The sequence below is a fragment of the Nannospalax galili genome, unplaced genomic scaffold (genome assembly GCF_000622305.1).
Source record: "Nannospalax galili isolate Female #2095 unplaced genomic scaffold, S.galili_v1.0 scaffold902, whole genome shotgun sequence".
NCBI classification, from domain to species: domain Eukaryota; kingdom Metazoa; phylum Chordata; class Mammalia; order Rodentia; family Spalacidae; genus Nannospalax; species Nannospalax galili.
The window spans coordinates 374,944-392,653 of record NW_008347814.1 but is presented as its reverse complement, the minus strand read 5'-3'; the positions used below and the strand labels follow the sequence as shown (position 1 = coordinate 392,653).

General features: G+C 38.5%; 1 protein-coding gene across 1 annotated transcript in view; it reads left to right on the top strand.

The window, feature by feature from the left end:
* The window catches only part of Hdgfl3 (HDGF like 3), a 58,977-nt gene that overhangs the window by 28,706 nt on the left and 12,561 nt on the right, over positions 1–17,710 (top strand). Inside the window, exons 2-5 of the mRNA XM_008844436.3 lie at positions 5,771–5,847; positions 11,085–11,223; positions 11,645–11,803; positions 15,402–15,548. Of these exons, the coding sequence (XP_008842658.1) occupies positions 5,771–5,847; positions 11,085–11,223; positions 11,645–11,803; positions 15,402–15,548 (522 nt within the window). The remainder of the gene's footprint in view (positions 1–5,770; positions 5,848–11,084; positions 11,224–11,644; positions 11,804–15,401; positions 15,549–17,710) is intronic.

The window sequence follows — 17,710 nt, the reverse complement described above, 5'->3', positions numbered from 1 at the left end:
TTCTAAATTCACTTTTATATAACAAGATTACAAGTTTGAGCTAGGCATGGTGGTAAACACCATTAGTCCCCAAACTCAGGAGGCAGGCAGATATCTGTGAGTTCAAGGCTGACCTGGTCTACATAGAGTTTCAGGCCAACCAGGGCTACATAGAGAGCCCCTGTCTTAAACAAATAAAAAGATCACAAGCTTGCTTCCTTCTCCTTCTAACTTACCACACCTCATTTTTTATAATTAAACTGGGTCTTTTTTCCTCTGCATTATTTGTCAGCTGGCCTCCTAAAAATACTGCTCACTGGCATATTCAGAGACTTTTTTTGTTGTCCTTATTTTCTCTTACATAGCAACTCCTTTTTACTATAACTTCATAGTAGTTTTTCTGAGTAGTTCATTACTGAATGTGTTGCACGGCTCTCCTGTCTCTTTGCCATCACAGCTGGGGTCACTGGTTCTTGCCCTTGGTGTCCTCAGATTCTGAGCCAATTAGGAAAACTTGATGTTTTCTCTCTCTTTCCTTCTTTCTACTTCTCTGCTTCTGATGATAGATTTGGCAGCTTCTATTCCACCTATAGTTCTGGACCATCCCCCACCCCAATGACAATGACACTGACACTTCATTCAGCCCTTTTTTACATTGATTTTTTGTATTAGTGTTTTATGTGTGAATGTGGGCGTGTGTGTACTATACACGTATACATGTAGAGTCAGAAAATAATTTTCAGGAGTCAGTTCTCCTTCCATTGTGGGTACTTGGGATCAAACTCAAGTCGGCAAGCTTAGCCAGCAAACACTTTTACCCTCTGAGCCATCTCCCCAGCCCTCATTCAGCACATTTCTCCCTTCTCTTTTCTTTTTATATACACACAGCACACAGAGGACTAAACTTAGGACTTTCATTCAAGGATTTTTTATTATGTACCTGCCATTGTCAGGCACTATTGTATGCAGTAGGATTACAGTGGTAAATAAAACAAAACTGTTCCCCCAACAGAAATTATTCTAATGTCAAGAGACAAATATATACAAATGTATATTCCCATGTCAGAAAAATGTTAAAAATAATAAAGCAGAAAAATGTAATAGAGAATAATAGAGAAAGAAATGCTAATTCAAGTAGGTTGTAAAAGGAGTCTCTCTGATGAAGTTAATAGTTGAGCAGAGATGTGAATGAAGTAAGAGAGTTCTTTATGAGTACTTCTGAGAGAAGAAATTTTGCCTAGGGAGGAGCCTTAGTACCTGTGCTGAATAGCTTTAGTTGTCAACTTGGCACACCTGGGTAAAGGGGGCCTCAGTTGGCTTCTGTTAGACTATGGCCATGTCTGTGAGGCATTTTCTTGGGCTGTGGAGGCAGGAGGATGAGAAGTTCAAGATTATCTTTAACTGTATAATGAGTTTAAAGTCAACAAACAAAACTATATTCAATAGCCAACAAATCCATATTCTCACTTAGCAATTATTCAACACACAGATTATCCATTAGTTAATTCAGTTTAATGGTAGTCCATAGTCTTAAATACTGGGAGTTATGATTAACACACAGAACATAATTATTGTTATATTTTTTTAAGTTGCGGGGCTGCAGAAGTGGCTCAGCAGGTAAGAGCACTTGCTGCACAAGCCTGAGGGACCTGAGTTTTGATCCCCAGAACCTACATAAAAAGCCAGATGTGGCTGCTCATGCCTATAACCCCAGCATGGGAATCAGGGAGGCTGGTGAGAGCCTTGCTCAAGGGAATAAAGCAGAGAACTGTAGAAGAGGACACCCCACACCCTCTGGTCTCTGCACCAGTATGCATGGCACACATGCTTGCATACACATGTGTCTACACACCCACAAAGTTAAGCTAAGTGTGGTAGAACATGCCTGTTATCTCAGCACTCAGAAAGCTGAGTCTGGAGGACCATGAATTTGAAGCCAGTGTGGGCTACATAGTGAGACCTTTTCAAACACAGTTGTCAGAATTGTAATTCGTTTACATTTTCCTTAATATTAAATATCATATGGAAGTGATTAGTTTGACCATATAAAAAATTTAAGATTCAGTTGTCAGTAGTGTCATCACAAAAAAGCAAATACATCTTAAATACCAAAACATTTACTTACATTGCACTCCACAGTGACCTATTTGTCCAGGCAGGCAAAATAGCTGTTTTTTTTTTTTTGTCTTTTTGAGACAGGGTCTCCCTGTAGCCCCAGCGGTCCTAGAACTCACTATATAGACCAGGCTGGCCTTGAACTCACATAGATCCCCCTGCCTCTGCCTCCCGAGTACTGGGATTAAAGGCGTGTACCACCACGCCTGGCATAAAATAGCTGTTTTTAGAACAAAATTATCAAACCAGTCTGAGTTATCCAAGAATTTACTTTGACAGCTTGAATTTTATTACTGTATAAAACACTTCTGAATTACCCATTTCTGTAAGAATTCTTCCCTAAAAGTCATTTGTACTTAATATAGCATAATATTTCTTTAAAGAATTAGGAAAATGGGAGAGATGGCTCAGTGATTAAGAGCACTGGATGCTCTTGCAGAGATTCCGTAACAGCCATCTCTAACTCCAGGGAAGTTAGGCTAACAACCATCCCTAACTCCAGTTCTAGTGAATCCAATACCCTCTTCTGACCTCTGTGGGCATTGCATGACACAGGTGCACTTACACACATGCAGACAAACACTCATACACATAAAATAAAAATAAATAAATAGAATTTTAGAAGAATTAGGAAAGCAAGCTGGTGTTGATGTGTTTTTTCAATTTTAATACAAAAAGTCTGCAGATTTAGAGGATTTTCATGTTAATCACAAGACTTACTACAGTTCGCATACAAGAACCACAGAAAGAGGCAGATGTGTCTTAAAATATATATTAAAATTAGATGCATATAATTGTATCAATGGTGTACATAGTTTCATTTTTTCTTCACAAACTCATGACATTTTTCCATTATAATATTAAACATTTTAATTCATACAGGCTTTTCGTTATGACAACAAAGATTAATTGATAACCACTGTTTGCCACTATTTATGCTAGATAGGTAAATGAATTAATTTTCCATGACTAATACAAATTAGCTGAGACTGGATAATTTGTAAAAGAATGGGGTTGATTTAACTCATAGTTTGGGGAAGCTGAAAGTCCATACAGCATCTTACCAATTCTGGGAGGGCCCCTTCACTTCATCACATCTTGGTGAATGACATCATAAAGGTAGAAATGTATCAAGAGGGAAATACTGCATAGCAAGATAGGAAATCATGGCATGATTCAGAGGCCAGCTTTTACAAAAGCTCATTCTTTTTTTTTTTTTAATTCCCTATTGGCAATTAGGGTAACCCCTTCAGAGGATGGTGTGGTAAGAATAGGAGGTAGGAATTGGCTAGGCAGTTAGGGTAAAAAGACCCCAAAGAAATGTAGCCAGTTTCTTGGCAAAAATCAAAATGTCCTTGGGCCTGTTAGCAACATACTCTGTCCAAGGCCAAAAATGTCAAAAGTATTTGGAAGCTTGTATCTAATCCTTAAAAGATTTTAGGGTTACCTCTTCAGAGAGGGGAATGTTGGAGGGGAGGGAGTGGGCATGGATTTGATCAAAACACCTTATATACATGTATGAAATTCTCAATAAAGTTTTTGTAAAAAAATTTTTTTTTAAATAAAGAAAGCTCATTCTTTCCTTGAGTGGTTGGGCATGCCTTTAGTCCCAGCACTCGCAAGGCAGAGGCAGGTGGATCCCTGTGAGATCGAGGCCAGCCTGGTCTACATAGTGCCAGGCCAGCTGGGCAACTGGGACTACAGGGAGACCCTGTCTCTCAAAAAGACCAAAGAAAAAAAGAAAAAAGAAAGAAAGCTCATTCTTGGAAGAACTAACTTGGGGGCCCCAGGAGAACTACTGTGATCTCTGCCTCCCAATAGAGCCATCTTTTAAAGGTCCCACTACCTCTTCACATCACCAAACTGGGGACCAAGTTTCCAACATACCAACCATTGAAGGATACACTTAAACCATGGTAGTAGGGATAAATTTTTAATACAATACATGGGCTGGGAAGATCGCTCTTTTGGTAAAAGGACCTGAGTTCGGATTCCCAGGATGCACATAAAAAGCTGGATTTTGTTGCACATGCCTGAAACCCTAGCCTTAGGGTGTAGAACAGAGACAGACACATCCCTGAAGCTCATTGACGAGCCAGCCTAAGTGAATCAGTGAACTTAAGGTTCAGTGAGAGGCCCTGTCTCAAAAAAATAAAGGTGGAGAGCGATTGAAGAAAGACAACCAGCATCCACCTCAGGCCTCCACATGCACATGCACATGCACACATGCATATGTGTATCCTGCAGGGGCTTTATGTAAGATAGAGTCCCTACAGAGTTTCATCGTTTAATGATAACCTGACATTCATTGAGAACGTGGTATGTGTTAGGAATTCTAAACTGCCTTTCATTTGATAGTCACAGCAACAATATGAGTGTCATTAGCTACATGACACTATATCAGATGAAAAGATGAAGAAACTACAGTCGAGTAACTAGCCCAAGATCACATAGCCAAAAGGTGACAGGACTTGTACCCAGATCTGGCTTCCAGAGAAAAACATGGCCAACAAGCAGATTTATTATGCTAACAAATCTTAAATTTCAGAGCCCCTCAGTCAGGAACCCTTGTGAATGTAGGGGGTTGAAATGTACAAGGTGGCGCTGGAAGTTGTATTATAACTAGAAAACACTCTGGATAAGCATTTTGGGAAATTGGTGGCAATTTCTTGTAGCTTATTTTGTTATTGTAAATATTCATTTTTGTAATTGAACAATGCATTTCTGAAAAATGAGAAGCTCAGTCATCAGAGAAGCCTGTGAGAATAAAAATAGCATGCCTAGCTAGGCATGGCAGTATGTACTTGTAATCCCAGCACTCAGCAGGTAGAGGCAGGAAATTACAAGTTAGAGGACAGCAGGGCTATGTAGTGAGTTCTAGTCCAATCTGAGCTACAGTGTAAAACCCTGTCTCAACAGCAACAACAAAAATTTTAATAGTGTGCTTATAGATATATGTAAGTATGTATCATAACATGAGGAGATAAATGACTGTTTCTTGAAATATTCTAAAGAATTTGGACCTTATCCTATCTGAAGTTTTCAACCTTAGCTGCCCTAAGAATTAATGGGTGTTGGGAGGGATTGACTTACTTTATTTTTAAAAGCTCTAGTAGTGGTTCAGATACACAGCTAAGAATGTTGTAAGCAACACAAAGCTATAGAATTTGAAACATGGAAGTGAAATTATAAATGTGCATCTTAAAAGTTAATTCTAGCATTTATGGATGGAGAGGGAAATTTGTCATCTAGACCAATAATGATATCTTTCAGTGAGTACATAATACATCATCAAGTAAACATCAAGTTTTCATAGCTTTCCTATCTTGTAACATGGATGTTTCTGGGATATCTACTTATTTGTCATTACTTTAAAGTATATCTTTTGTTTCTTTGTTACTTCATTAGAACAGTTTTCCAGAAGTAATTCTGTTGAGCCAAAGGAAATGAATAGTCTGAGCCCCTGTCGAATTTTAATGTATATAATCAATTTATAGTTTTAACTTCTATATATAGTAGGCCAAATATGATCTTTAGAATCATTCCACTAGGTTTGAGAAAAGAGACACTATTAGAATTTTGATTAATTTTTATTTTGAAATTGGCAATAAATTATCAAAACAATGTTTATATTGTATTTATAGTACTATTTCATAACTAAATTTATCTTTAATAGATTGATGAACTCCCAGAGGGAGCTGTGAAGCCTCCAGCAAACAAGTATCCTATCTTCTTTTTTGGTACCCATGAAACGTAAGTTAACAAAATAGCTTAAAGTTTCAACAACACTAATTTGACTCTATTAGATTACATGCTTATACATGATCTATAATATTTTATGTTATTAAAGTCCTACCAATTTATAAAGCAGCCAAACTTAAACATGTTTTTCTTAATGTACTATATATTGGTTAATTTTTCTTGTAACAAAATACTTGACAGGAAACGCCTTTAGAAAGGAAAAGTTTATTTTGCCTCAGGAATTTTAGAGGATTTCAGTCCAACACATCAGAGAAGGAATGGTAGAGTCTTTGTCAGTGGGAATGTTTGGTGGTAGCAGTCTTTACATGGTAGTGGAGTTGGTCCCACCTCCTAAGATTACACAACTTCCCAAAATAGCATTACCATCTAGGAAAATGTTCAAACACATGAACCTGGGGCAGGGGGGTATTTTATATTGAAACCATAAAATAAGTTTTCATTCATAGAAGTCTTGATGGCTGAAAACATATCTTTGCTTTGAGTACCATTTCTGTTTCTGTTTAAATATTGAAGAGCAGTCAGACATCTCTTTTAGGACACTTAAAAAGTCTTACAGTAGTTCACTTAGCACTCCCAGGAACTTCTTTGTCAATCTTGTATATATCCCCTTTAGAGAAATTTCTTCCACTCATTTTTCACAGGACAAAATTATATTCTCTCAAGCTCTCTCAACTTCTTAGACCCTTAACAAATATGCTACCTTTTCAATGTTTTCTAATTATGTTGATTAGCCTATAGGGTCAATAATATACACATCTCTTTCTGTTGAAATAATCCAGAAGTCAGCAGGTAGGGGAAGGTAATTGACAGCTTTACTTTAAAGAATTCAGTATCCTTTGTCGTAGCCTATCATTCCCTGGGGTTACTTTTGTTTGCTTATTTTTAAATTTAATAAGCCTGCCTCAGTTGTACATGTGCATCTTCCAGAGACAGAGAAGGAGAAAGAAGTGAAGAGCAAGGAATTTCCTGTAAGGAAATGATAAAGGCATACATATCACTTTCATAAAATTCCTTCCATTGGCAAGAACTTGGCCTTGTGTTCACATGTAGCTACAAGGGAATCTGGAAAACATAGACTCTAACTGAGCAGTGCTAAATTTTGAGAGAAGTGATCCATTAATGAAAAACAGAGAAGAATGACACTGGGGGACAATTGGCAGTCTTGAAACACAGTATGACTACATCATTTATTTTCATTTGAATGTTAGCAGAGCATGACATGAACCTTCTTAGCTTGCTGTCTCTACTACTCTAACATCTGCTTCATTCTAGTCTTAAAAGAACCAGGATAAAGTTCTAAGACAGATTCCTTCATGTGAGAAATGCTTGTGTTTCTTTCAGGAAATGTGGGTTTTTTTTTTCAGTTTTTTTGACACAGGGTCTCCCTGTAGCCCCAGCTGTCCTGGAACTCACTGTGTAGACCAGGCTGGCCTTGAACTCACAGAGATCTGCCTGCCTCTGCCTCCCGGGTGCTGGGATTAAAGGCATGTGCCACCACACCCGGCTGGGATTTTTTTTGGTAGGGGTATTTTGGTATCATTTGGGGGTTTGTTTTGTTTTTTATTTTTGTGAGTGTGTGTGGGTGTGGGTGTGGGTGGGTGTGTGGGTATGTATGGTGGGCGTGTGTGGTGGGGATCAAACCAGGGCTTCAAGCATGATAGGTAAGCATGCTACAGCTAAGCTACGTACTCAGCCCTATTTTCTTTTTTTTTAATTATTTTTTATTTTATGTTTATGCGTGTATTGCCTGCATGTGTGTAGGTGCACTAGTATAGTGCAGTGCCCACAGAGGCCAGAAATGGGCGTCGGATTCTCCTGGAATTAAAGACAGTTGTTAGCCGCTACGTGGGTGCTGGGACTTGAACCTGGGTCCTCTGCAAGCGCAGACAATACTCTTAACTGCTGAGCCATCTTTCCAACCCCCCCTTCATCTAATAAATACTGTGATATGTACTACTGATCACCTTTTCCACTTAGATAGCTAGAAAACGTAGAAGTAAATTGTTTGGTGTTTTTATGTTTGAATTTTTTTTTTTTTTGGTTGGTTGGTTTGGTTTGGTTTGGTTTGGTTTGGTTTGGTTTGGTTTGGTTTGGTTTGGTTTGGTTTGGTTTGGTTTTTTGAGACAGAGTCTCACTATGTAACTTAAGCTGGAATTTGCTATGTAGACCTGGGTGGATCACAGAGATCCTTCTGCCTCTGCCTCCAAAGTGCTGGGATTAAAGGTGTGTAACACCACACCTGGCTTTTAAAAAGAATTATTATTTACCTGTGTATTAGTGTTTTGCCTGATATATATAAGTGCACCCATATTATTCAGTGTCTGTGGAGGTCAGAAGAGAGGGTTAGAGCCCCTGGAAGTGGAGTTACTACCAGTTGTTAGTGGGTGCTGGGAATGGAACCTGGGTCCTCTTCAAGAATAGCCAGTGCTCTTGAACCACCAAGCTATCTCTCCACCCAGAAGTCAATGTTTTACCTATAAGTACATAATGCTTTTTGACACTTTTTTTGTTTGCCTCATTCCTGACTCCATTTTAGGTGTTTACAATTGTTCTGATCGCCAAATGATCTTGTTGCTTTTCTGATACAAGGAAAAAGTTAATTTTAAAAGCTCATCACATTCTGCTGTATGCACTGAATCAACCATTTACTGACATTGGATGATTATTCTCATTCCCTTCATAAGCATTTATTTTCTTGGCATTCTGTTATGTCACTGGAAATAAAGTACCGTTAAAGAGCTTGCCACCTGGCATATGTGAACATGAGGCAGTTTAGCCCACAGTTACTTCCTATGCGTAGAGTCTGTGGTTGGAACTCAAAGACAATAATAATTCATAAATTTCTTGAAAAGTGAAATAGCCGTACACAGTGTGCATTTCTTTCTCATGTTCATGTTGTTTGTCAAGTAAAACTATGACCTTTTTTTAGACAGACTCTCATGTAGCCCAGGCTAGCCTCACACTCCTCCCAAGTACAGTATAGACTGGCACCATCATACTCAGTGTAAATACATTTGTTCTGTTTTTTACTCAGCTGGACAATGTCCAAGATCATTGCTACACCCAGTCACAAAGTGGAGTTTATAAAGATCAACATTAAACTACTGTTAAACTGTTATCTGAAAGTTTCCAATATTATATCTTTGCTGATAATTTCCAAATTTCTATCTATACCTGGGAGCTTTCCTTTAATCTCCACAACTGTCTTTCTGACTCCCTTTTTGACATCTTCACTTGAATATCTAACTGGGATTACAAACACTTACAATGAGCTTCACTACAAATCTTGTCTTAAAAAAAACTTCACATTTCATTGGATATCAATTTCTTATTTCTCATTCTGGAACCTTGAAGATGCTCTCAAATTCACCCATTCTCCATCTGCAGATCATCTTGGTTCTTAAGAATAAATTCAGGATCTGACCACTTCTTTACCAGCTACATTGTATACCTAGACCAATCACCATCATTACTTTAATAGCTTTCAAACTTTTTCTTGCTTATGTCCTAGTATCTAAACCTTCAGTTAGTTTCTGACACAGCAGCCAAAATGATGCTATTGAACATAAATTGTCACTTTTCTTCTCAAAACCTTGATGACTTCCCATCTTACTCAACACCTTTGCAGTGGCTTCCAAGGCCACTGTCTTGATTGCAACTTGCTGCTTTCCTCACCTCAGCCATGCTCCTGGCATGGCTCCGTTGCCTTGTTTCACTCACTGTACTGACCTCTTTTGTGTTTCTCAGACACATTTAAGTGTTCTCTCATCTCAGAGCCTTTGTACTTCCTTCAGCCTGCTGGCACTGTTCTTTCCCAGGTAACAGCACAAGTTGTTCTTTTACCTCCTTTACATAGATCCCTTTCTAGTGATGTCTTCCCTAATCTTTATAGCTAAAACTGTAAAAATCAACCCTAGTCCTTCCCATCTGTGATGGCTAATTTTAATTATCAACCTAACCCAGTCCAGAATCACCTAGAGAGTCAGTGAGGGATTGTCTAGGTCGGTTGGTCTGAGGGGGATTTTCTTAATTGAGTTAAATGAGGTGAGAAGACCCATCCAGTGTGGGTGGCACCATTCTCTAGGCAGGGAATTCTGAACTAGATGAGTAGAGAAAGTGGGTTGAGCACTAGCGTTCATGCATTAATTCACTGCTCTCTGCTCTTGATTGTGAGTGTAATGTGACTAGCTGCTTCCAGTTCCTGCTGCCTTGACTTCCCTGCAATGCTGGGCTGTAACCTGGAGTTGTGAGCCAAATAAGCCCCTTCTCCCTGAAATCTCTTTGGTCTGGGTATTTTTTTTTCATGGCAACAGAAAAGGAAACTAAGATGCCACCCTTCTCTGCAAGTATTTTTGTTGTTTTTGTTTTTTTGTAATACACATACTCTATGTTTTACTTACCATTTTATTGTTTCTACTATTGAAACATGTGCTCTGTGAAGCCAGAGGTGTCTGGGCCTAATTCTCTATGGAATGCCTAGCATCACTGGAATAGTGCTTAACAGATTATAGATGTTCAGTCAGAATTTTTTGACTGAATAGATAAATAAAGCTTGGATTGAAATATAAGTCCCAAGGGTATCAGCCCAAATTTGGGCCTCAATAGTTTTGTTTACTAGATCATGGCTGATAATGCTAAAGATTCTGTTTAGAGCACTCATATCTATCATATTAGCTCCAGAATTTAACTAAGTTTTAATGCTTATAATTAATTTAGAATAAGATTTAAATTAAATAATATTTTGTTTGCTTTGCTACTTCTGGTTTTTTTTCTTCCTTAGTGACCAATTTACAGAAATAATAGTGGATGATTATTTTAATGCATTTATATAGAATCAAAATCCTTTCTTTGCTCCAGTATTTATATATTTTATTAAATTTCACAAATCCTTACCTACAGTAAAATTTACATAGATAAACCTTAGTTTAAGAAGATATAAGTGGTGAGTGTAGGAGTTTTTAGTTCTACTTCTGTAATTAAAAATCAGTTTTAAAACAGAGAGCATATTAATTTAAAAGCAAAGTAGTACAATCCAAGGCTGCTGGTTTGTCTCCTCAGACATCCATTTTTATTGCCTTGAAACATGTTTCTGATACATGCCTAACTCACAGGGTTTATATATACTTTAAATTAGTTTATTGTGATAGCTTTCACAACTTAGTCGATAGTGATATTTAAAATATACTTAAGGTCAGCATGTCAATTCTATTTCTGATATATCTCTGCAGTGCATTTCTAGGTCCCAAAGACCTCTTCCCATATAAGGAATACAAAGACAAGTTTGGAAAGTCAAACAAACGGAAAGGATTTAATGAAGGCTTATGGGAAATTGAAAATAACCCAGGAGTGAAATTTACTGGGTACCAGGTAAAGGTTTGCATCATTGTCACTTGCTTTCAACTCTTAACACATCCTTGTAAAATGTCCTTGCTGTTAACAATTACCTCCCACTTATTTGAAATCAGAGTTCTTGTTGACTGTAGTGGCATTTTGGATTACATGTAATTCTTGTGCAGAAGATTTTGAGTTAAGAGTTTGAGTTTGGTAGCTCTTGGTTCATTAATTGAACCAGGATTTTACTGTGTTGTTGAGTAGCTTCAAGTAATCCTCCTGCTTCACCCTGTGGCTGGAATTACAGATGTGTGCCACCATGTGTGGCTCTCATAGTTATTTATTTTGGAAATTTTAAAAATAGGCTAAAGTCTTTCAAATTAAAAATTACTTTTTTCATAGTCTATGTTCTTTGCTTTTTTTTCCCCAAAATATAATTAGCCAATTTTTTCCTTAGACGATTCAGCAGCAGAGCTCTTCAGAAACTGAGGGAGAAGGTGGAAATACTGCAGATGCAAGCAGTGAGGAAGAAGGTGATAGAGTAGAAGAAGACGGAAAAGGCAAAAGAAAGAATGAAAAAGGAGGCTCAAAACGGAAAAAGGCATACACCTCAAAGGTTACTGAGATGCTCTCTGCTGCTGTTGATGCTGCATGCATAATCACTTGAAGGTGCTAGATTGGACTGGAGGCTCAGTGGCACAGTGCTTACGTAACACTGTGATCTTAGAGCCACCAAAAAAAAAATTTAGATTATTTTCAATTTTCTTACTGAACATAGAGAAATACACTAGATTCTGTGGGAACTCTGCCTTTAGACACAATAATATACCAGAAAAAAAAAGACAAATAACCTGAGATGTTAGGAAAATCAGCTATTGAGTCTTAAGACTGATCTGGCCCTAAAATATACCACCTTAGTAGAAGGAAGACTGTATAATCATCTAGGCTGTGCCAAGCATGGACCTGGGTGTACAGGAGTGAGGAACTCCAACCATAAAAGGGCCATGGAGGGTACAGAAAACAACTGAATAATAAAGAAATGCAAATTGTGAAAGGGGTATGAAGGAAATGAAGGAGTTTGGGGAATCACCGAGTAGACATGTGATTCTATAAAGGTGAAGTTTATGGTAAGATTTGAAAGAAGGGTGTGGGAGGAGAGCCATGTGTGGCAAAGGGAAAGGAACAGAGCAGAAAAGCTGAGAACGGGGTTGTACTGAAACTGAAAGAATGCAGGTGCCTCTGGATCTTGAGTAAGGAGGAGAGACAGGTAAAAGCTAAGCACCACAGACTTGTAGGCTGCATTAGTAGGTTTGGATTTTATTCCAGATGTAGCATCAATTGAAGGTCTTAAGTAGCAGTGGCATGATGCTAGATTTACAAGATGAAAGACTAGGTTTGTCATACAGTATTTCAGATATACAACTGAAAACATCTGAGGTATGTGAAAACTGTTCACCCTTTAGATACTGAATGCATAAATAAACTCAGTAGGTATTAAATCTTTTTTAAAAGAGCACATGAAATTGGGAGAGGAAGTTGTGTGGAGGGTGCATGAATATTAAATAAAATGTTAAAAATTATTATGGCAGAGAGTAATTGAGGAAGACCTATTGTCAACCTCTGACCTCCATATGCACACCCACCCACCCTCACTTAGGTATACACATATCCCACAATAAATTAAATAAATAAACAAACATAATCTGCATTGACGAGGATAACGTTTGCAAGTGACAAAAATAATTAGAAATTTATTAGAGTGTATCTTCCATTGCTGTTATTGTTAAGCTGAATTGTCTTTTGTCATTTGGGGCTTCACTTAAACATCCATTTGAGTGGGTTCTTTTAACCTGTTTTGATTTTTTTTTAATTTTATTTTTATTTTATGTGTATGAGTGTTTTGCCTGCATGTAAGTGCACCCATGCATGCAATGCCTGTAGGGGACAGAGGAAAGCTTTAGCCACCATGTGGGTGCTAGGAGCTGAATCCTGGTCCCCTGGAAGAGCAGTTGGTGTTCTTAACTACTGAACTTACATAAAATGTGTTGTGTGACACTAAATAGTGTAAGATGCCTAAGGTTGCCTAGATTTATAGCAGAGGACATATAGCTTTTGAATATCATTTCATTGTGTATTCCAAAGACAAAAGTAATAAGACTCGTAGTTGGGATAGACTTATACTTTAAAAACAGTGAAGGGCCAGAGACGTTCTTTACTTACTAAGGTTTATTTATTTAAAAGATTATTTCCAGAGAGATGGCTCAGTGGTTAAGAGCACTGACTGCTCTTGCGGAGGACCCAAGTTTGATTCCCAGCACCCACATGGTGGCTGCAAACCGTCCTTAACTCCAGTTCCAGGGGAATCTGAAGCCCTCTTCTGACCTCCGCAGCATTGCATGACATGGGTTCCCTCCCTTACATGCAGGCAATACACTCATACACATAAAATAAAACTAATAAATAAATAAAAAGATTATTTCCTTTACATTTCTTTCAAGATTGTAACTTCTGTGGTCATTTAAGAACCAATTTTAGAGCCGGGCGTGGTGGCGCACGCCTGTAGTCCCAGCACTTGGGAGGCAGAGGCAGGCGGATCTTTGTGAGTTCAAGGCCAGCCTGGTCTACATAGTGAGTTCTAGGACAGCTGGGGCTACAGGGGACCCTGCTTCAAGAAGACAAAAAAAAAAAACAAACAAACAAAAAAAAACAATTTTAATTTTTTGCTGATATTTTTTCACAGTTCCAGGAATTGAACCTAGGGCCTTCTGCATATGAGGCAACCTCCCAGATGAGAGCCCTAACATTTTATTCATTTGTGTCTTGTCTTTTCTTTCCTTCCTTCCCCCATGCCCAGTATATATGGGGCAAATATAGGGTTTCCTGCATGTTAGGCAAGCATTACCAACTGAGCTACACCTCCAGACCTTAAAACTTCTTAAAGAGCTGCTATCAAGATGGCTCAGTGAAGACACTTACTACCAAGCCTGAAGTCCTAAGTTAGACTACACACACGCACACGCACACACACACACACACACACACACACACACACAGAGTAAATAAATATAATTATTAAAAATTGGAAGAATTTTCTTTAAAGAGGGAATGGAAGAGTTGCATTTCACTATCACAAATAAGGTACACAATTATAACCAACTTTTTCTAATTTTAGGACAAGTACAAGTGATTTTTGCTGCAAACTATGATTATATTTTCATCTTCCTCTAGAGTTCATCTTGATTTCAAATGCAGGATGACAAGAAAAAGGACTGGTTCACCAGTATAGCCTTGAGTCTTAAGTAATTCTCCATAGGTTAAAAGATTAAGTTGGGGCCTGGTGGGATGACCCTGCAGTTAGGATCACTTGCTGCTCTTGGAGAGGACTTGGGTTGATTGTTCCCAGAACCCATATGATGACTCACAACTATATATAACTATAGTTCCAAGGGATCTGATGCCCTAGCACATGGCACACATTCATTCATGCAAGGAAAACGCTCACACAGGGAAAATTAAATAAATCTTGCCAGGCCTGATGGCGCATGCCTTTAATCCCAGCACTCGGGAGGCAGAGACAGGCAGATCTCTGTGAGTTCAAGGCCAGCGTGGTCTACATAGTGAGTTCCAGGACAGCTGGGGCTACAGAGAGACCCTGTCTCAAAAAGACCAAAAAAAAATTTAATCTTAAAGGATTTATATTGGTTTATATCACACTGTGACACAAAAGCTTTGTCAGGGTCTTCCTGTGTATACCCTTAACCAAGCAGCTTCAAGACGTATTCTTCCTTGAATGTCCATATGTTGTCTTGGAAGTTTATTCCTCTTGATTCCACTACTTGATTTCCACTACTGTGAGGTGATAGAGAAGAGCTCTGAAAATGGAAGCTCATTGTGAGAATGCCTCCCAGAGCTGTCGTCTTCTAAGGTGGTAGGAAACCACCCAGGTATAGTCAGTCATTGTGGGGGTATCTTTATCTTCTAGTTTTTAATATTATACTTCTTCAAAGAAGCTGACATTTGCTTCCTTTCCAACTAGGTAAACCGAAGTTCACAGACATGAAATGATTTGTGCAGTATTAACCTCATTTAGCTTTAGCATTCTGCACGTTTTCTGTACATATCACACTGAGCCGTAAGGACTATGTGCAAGTCAGCTACTTGTTCACTTGGAGCTCTGCTTTTGACTCTAATTTCTAACTTTTCTAAATATTTAGAAATCTTCTAAACAGTCCCGGAAATCTCCAGGAGATGAAGATGATAAAGACTGCAAAGAAGAGGAAAACAAAAGCAGCTCTGAGGGTGGAGATGCTGGCAATGACACAAGAAACACGACTTCAGATCTGCAGAAAACTAGTGAAGGGGTGAGGACATGCTTATGATTTCCTGTGTTCTGTTAATGTAAAAGACATTTCACTTCAGAACGAGTGTCCATAGCTTGGCATTAGTAAACTCACAGCTTGCTAGACACCCACTCACAAAACCAGAACTAGTGAATGTCTGTGGTCGCCAGAACTAGTGGTCAAATGTTTAGAGTCTGAGGACAAAAGAGAACCATGTGAAATTACTTCTGCCTGACAAATTAGAGCTCTGCAAATATTTATTTTTCAAACTAACTTTAGCAAGTTTAGAGTGATTTTTTTTTCTTTTTTTCTTTTTTTGGTTTGTTTTGGTTGGGGTGGGCTTGAGATAGAGATTTACTATGTAGCCCTGCAAGTTATTTAATCCTGAGTTCTGGGATTAAAGGCTTGCACTACCCCACCTGGCTTAGTGCTTTTAAAATAGGTTGTAAGGGCTGGAAAGATGGCTCAGCGGTTAAGAACACTGGTTGTTCTTGCAGAAGACTCAGGTTCGATTCCCAGCACCCACATGGCAGCTAACAACTGTCCATAACTCCAGTTCCAGGGGATCCAACAGCCTCTTCTGTCCTCCGCGGGCATTGCACGACACGGGTGCACTTACCTACACACGCAGGCAATATACGCATACACATGAAATAAAAATAATAAGATATTAAAAAATTTTAAAAATAGCAAAATAGGTTGTAAATTACTGAAATTAAGAAAATGAACAGCCCTCTTTCTTTTATCAAAAAATCAATGGCATGTCCAAAATAAAATATAATGTAGCTTCTTTCTCAGAAGAAGCATATGATTTTGTTTTGTTTTGTTTTATATGTATGAGTGTTGTCCTGCATGCATGTATTTAAAATACCCATAGGGACAGATTTGTCCACTTTGGCTCTTGTTAACTTCTCTTAGCCTCTGTGGACTTTTTGGCAGATACATATGTGTAAGAGTGATAGTAAAAGCAAGTTGTGTACTGAAGCATTTCACATGCAGACTAGTTGCACAGTGGCAAATCATCTTCAGATAATAACCCATGAGAGCCTGGATGTGGTTTTGTGGTACAGTGGTTGCCTTGCATGTACAGGATCCTAGGTTTGAACCCCAGTACTGCCATGAATGAATGAATGATTGAATGAATAGTAAAATCAATGAAGTACATTATAGTTAATAGTAAAATCAATGAAGTACTCTTCTGTTGAACTTTGGCTTTTTATGTGCTTTTGCCTGTTCATGTCAGTCTTGGTTACCTCTCAACTTTTCCTTCTCCATCTCAGTTACCTATCTTTTACTCTCAAAGTATGATTTTAATTGTAAGAGTTCTTGTCATTCAACTTAGCCTTCATCTTCCTCCCCTTCCTGTCTCTCATCTTTTGAGACTAGGTCTTAGTATGTCACAGTATCTGGCCTGGTACTCAACTTTGTAGCCTAGGCTGGCCTCAACCTAAGTACTGGGATGGACTGCAGGGCATGCATCACCATGCTTAGCCTACTGCCTTCTCTTGAAACATGTAATACCATTAGGTACTTCTCCTGCTTTTCTTACAGTCCCTGATCTCTTCTCCTTCTTGTTCTTCTCAGGCTCTTCTGGAGCTCCCCTTCTTCAGTCTGCCTTGGCACACTTCTAAAGATTTCCCATGTCCATCTTAACTCAGAGTGTCAACAATTGTGTATTACTAATGACTTTCTACTCTGTATCTTCTGCCTTGTAGACTCATTCCTATAACCACTGTTTCTAGTTCAGTATCTTGAAAGCACCTCAGAAAGCAGGTGCTACTAGATAACAGCAGCAGACTGTACACAGAGTGTGCTGACTGCTGCAGTGCACCTGCATTGACCCATTAGTCCTCACACAACCCCAGCAGGTAGGTGGAGGAGGCATTATTTCTATTTTATAGTTGGAGAAACTTAAGCAAAAGAATTGACCCAAGATCATACAGATAATGAGAACCAAAGATCTTTTTATTTTTAACCTATTTTTATTATGCCTTTTAGCATGTAGAAGAATATAGATAATAAATTACAAGGCATAGTAATATTATAATGAATATCAGTGACCCTGTCACTGAGTATCTCCCTATACATTTGTCTTAGTTTGTTCTCCATTGCTGTGACAAAACACTCTGACCAATACCAACTTGGGGAGGAAAGGGTTTATTTGTCTTACATCTCCCAGGTCG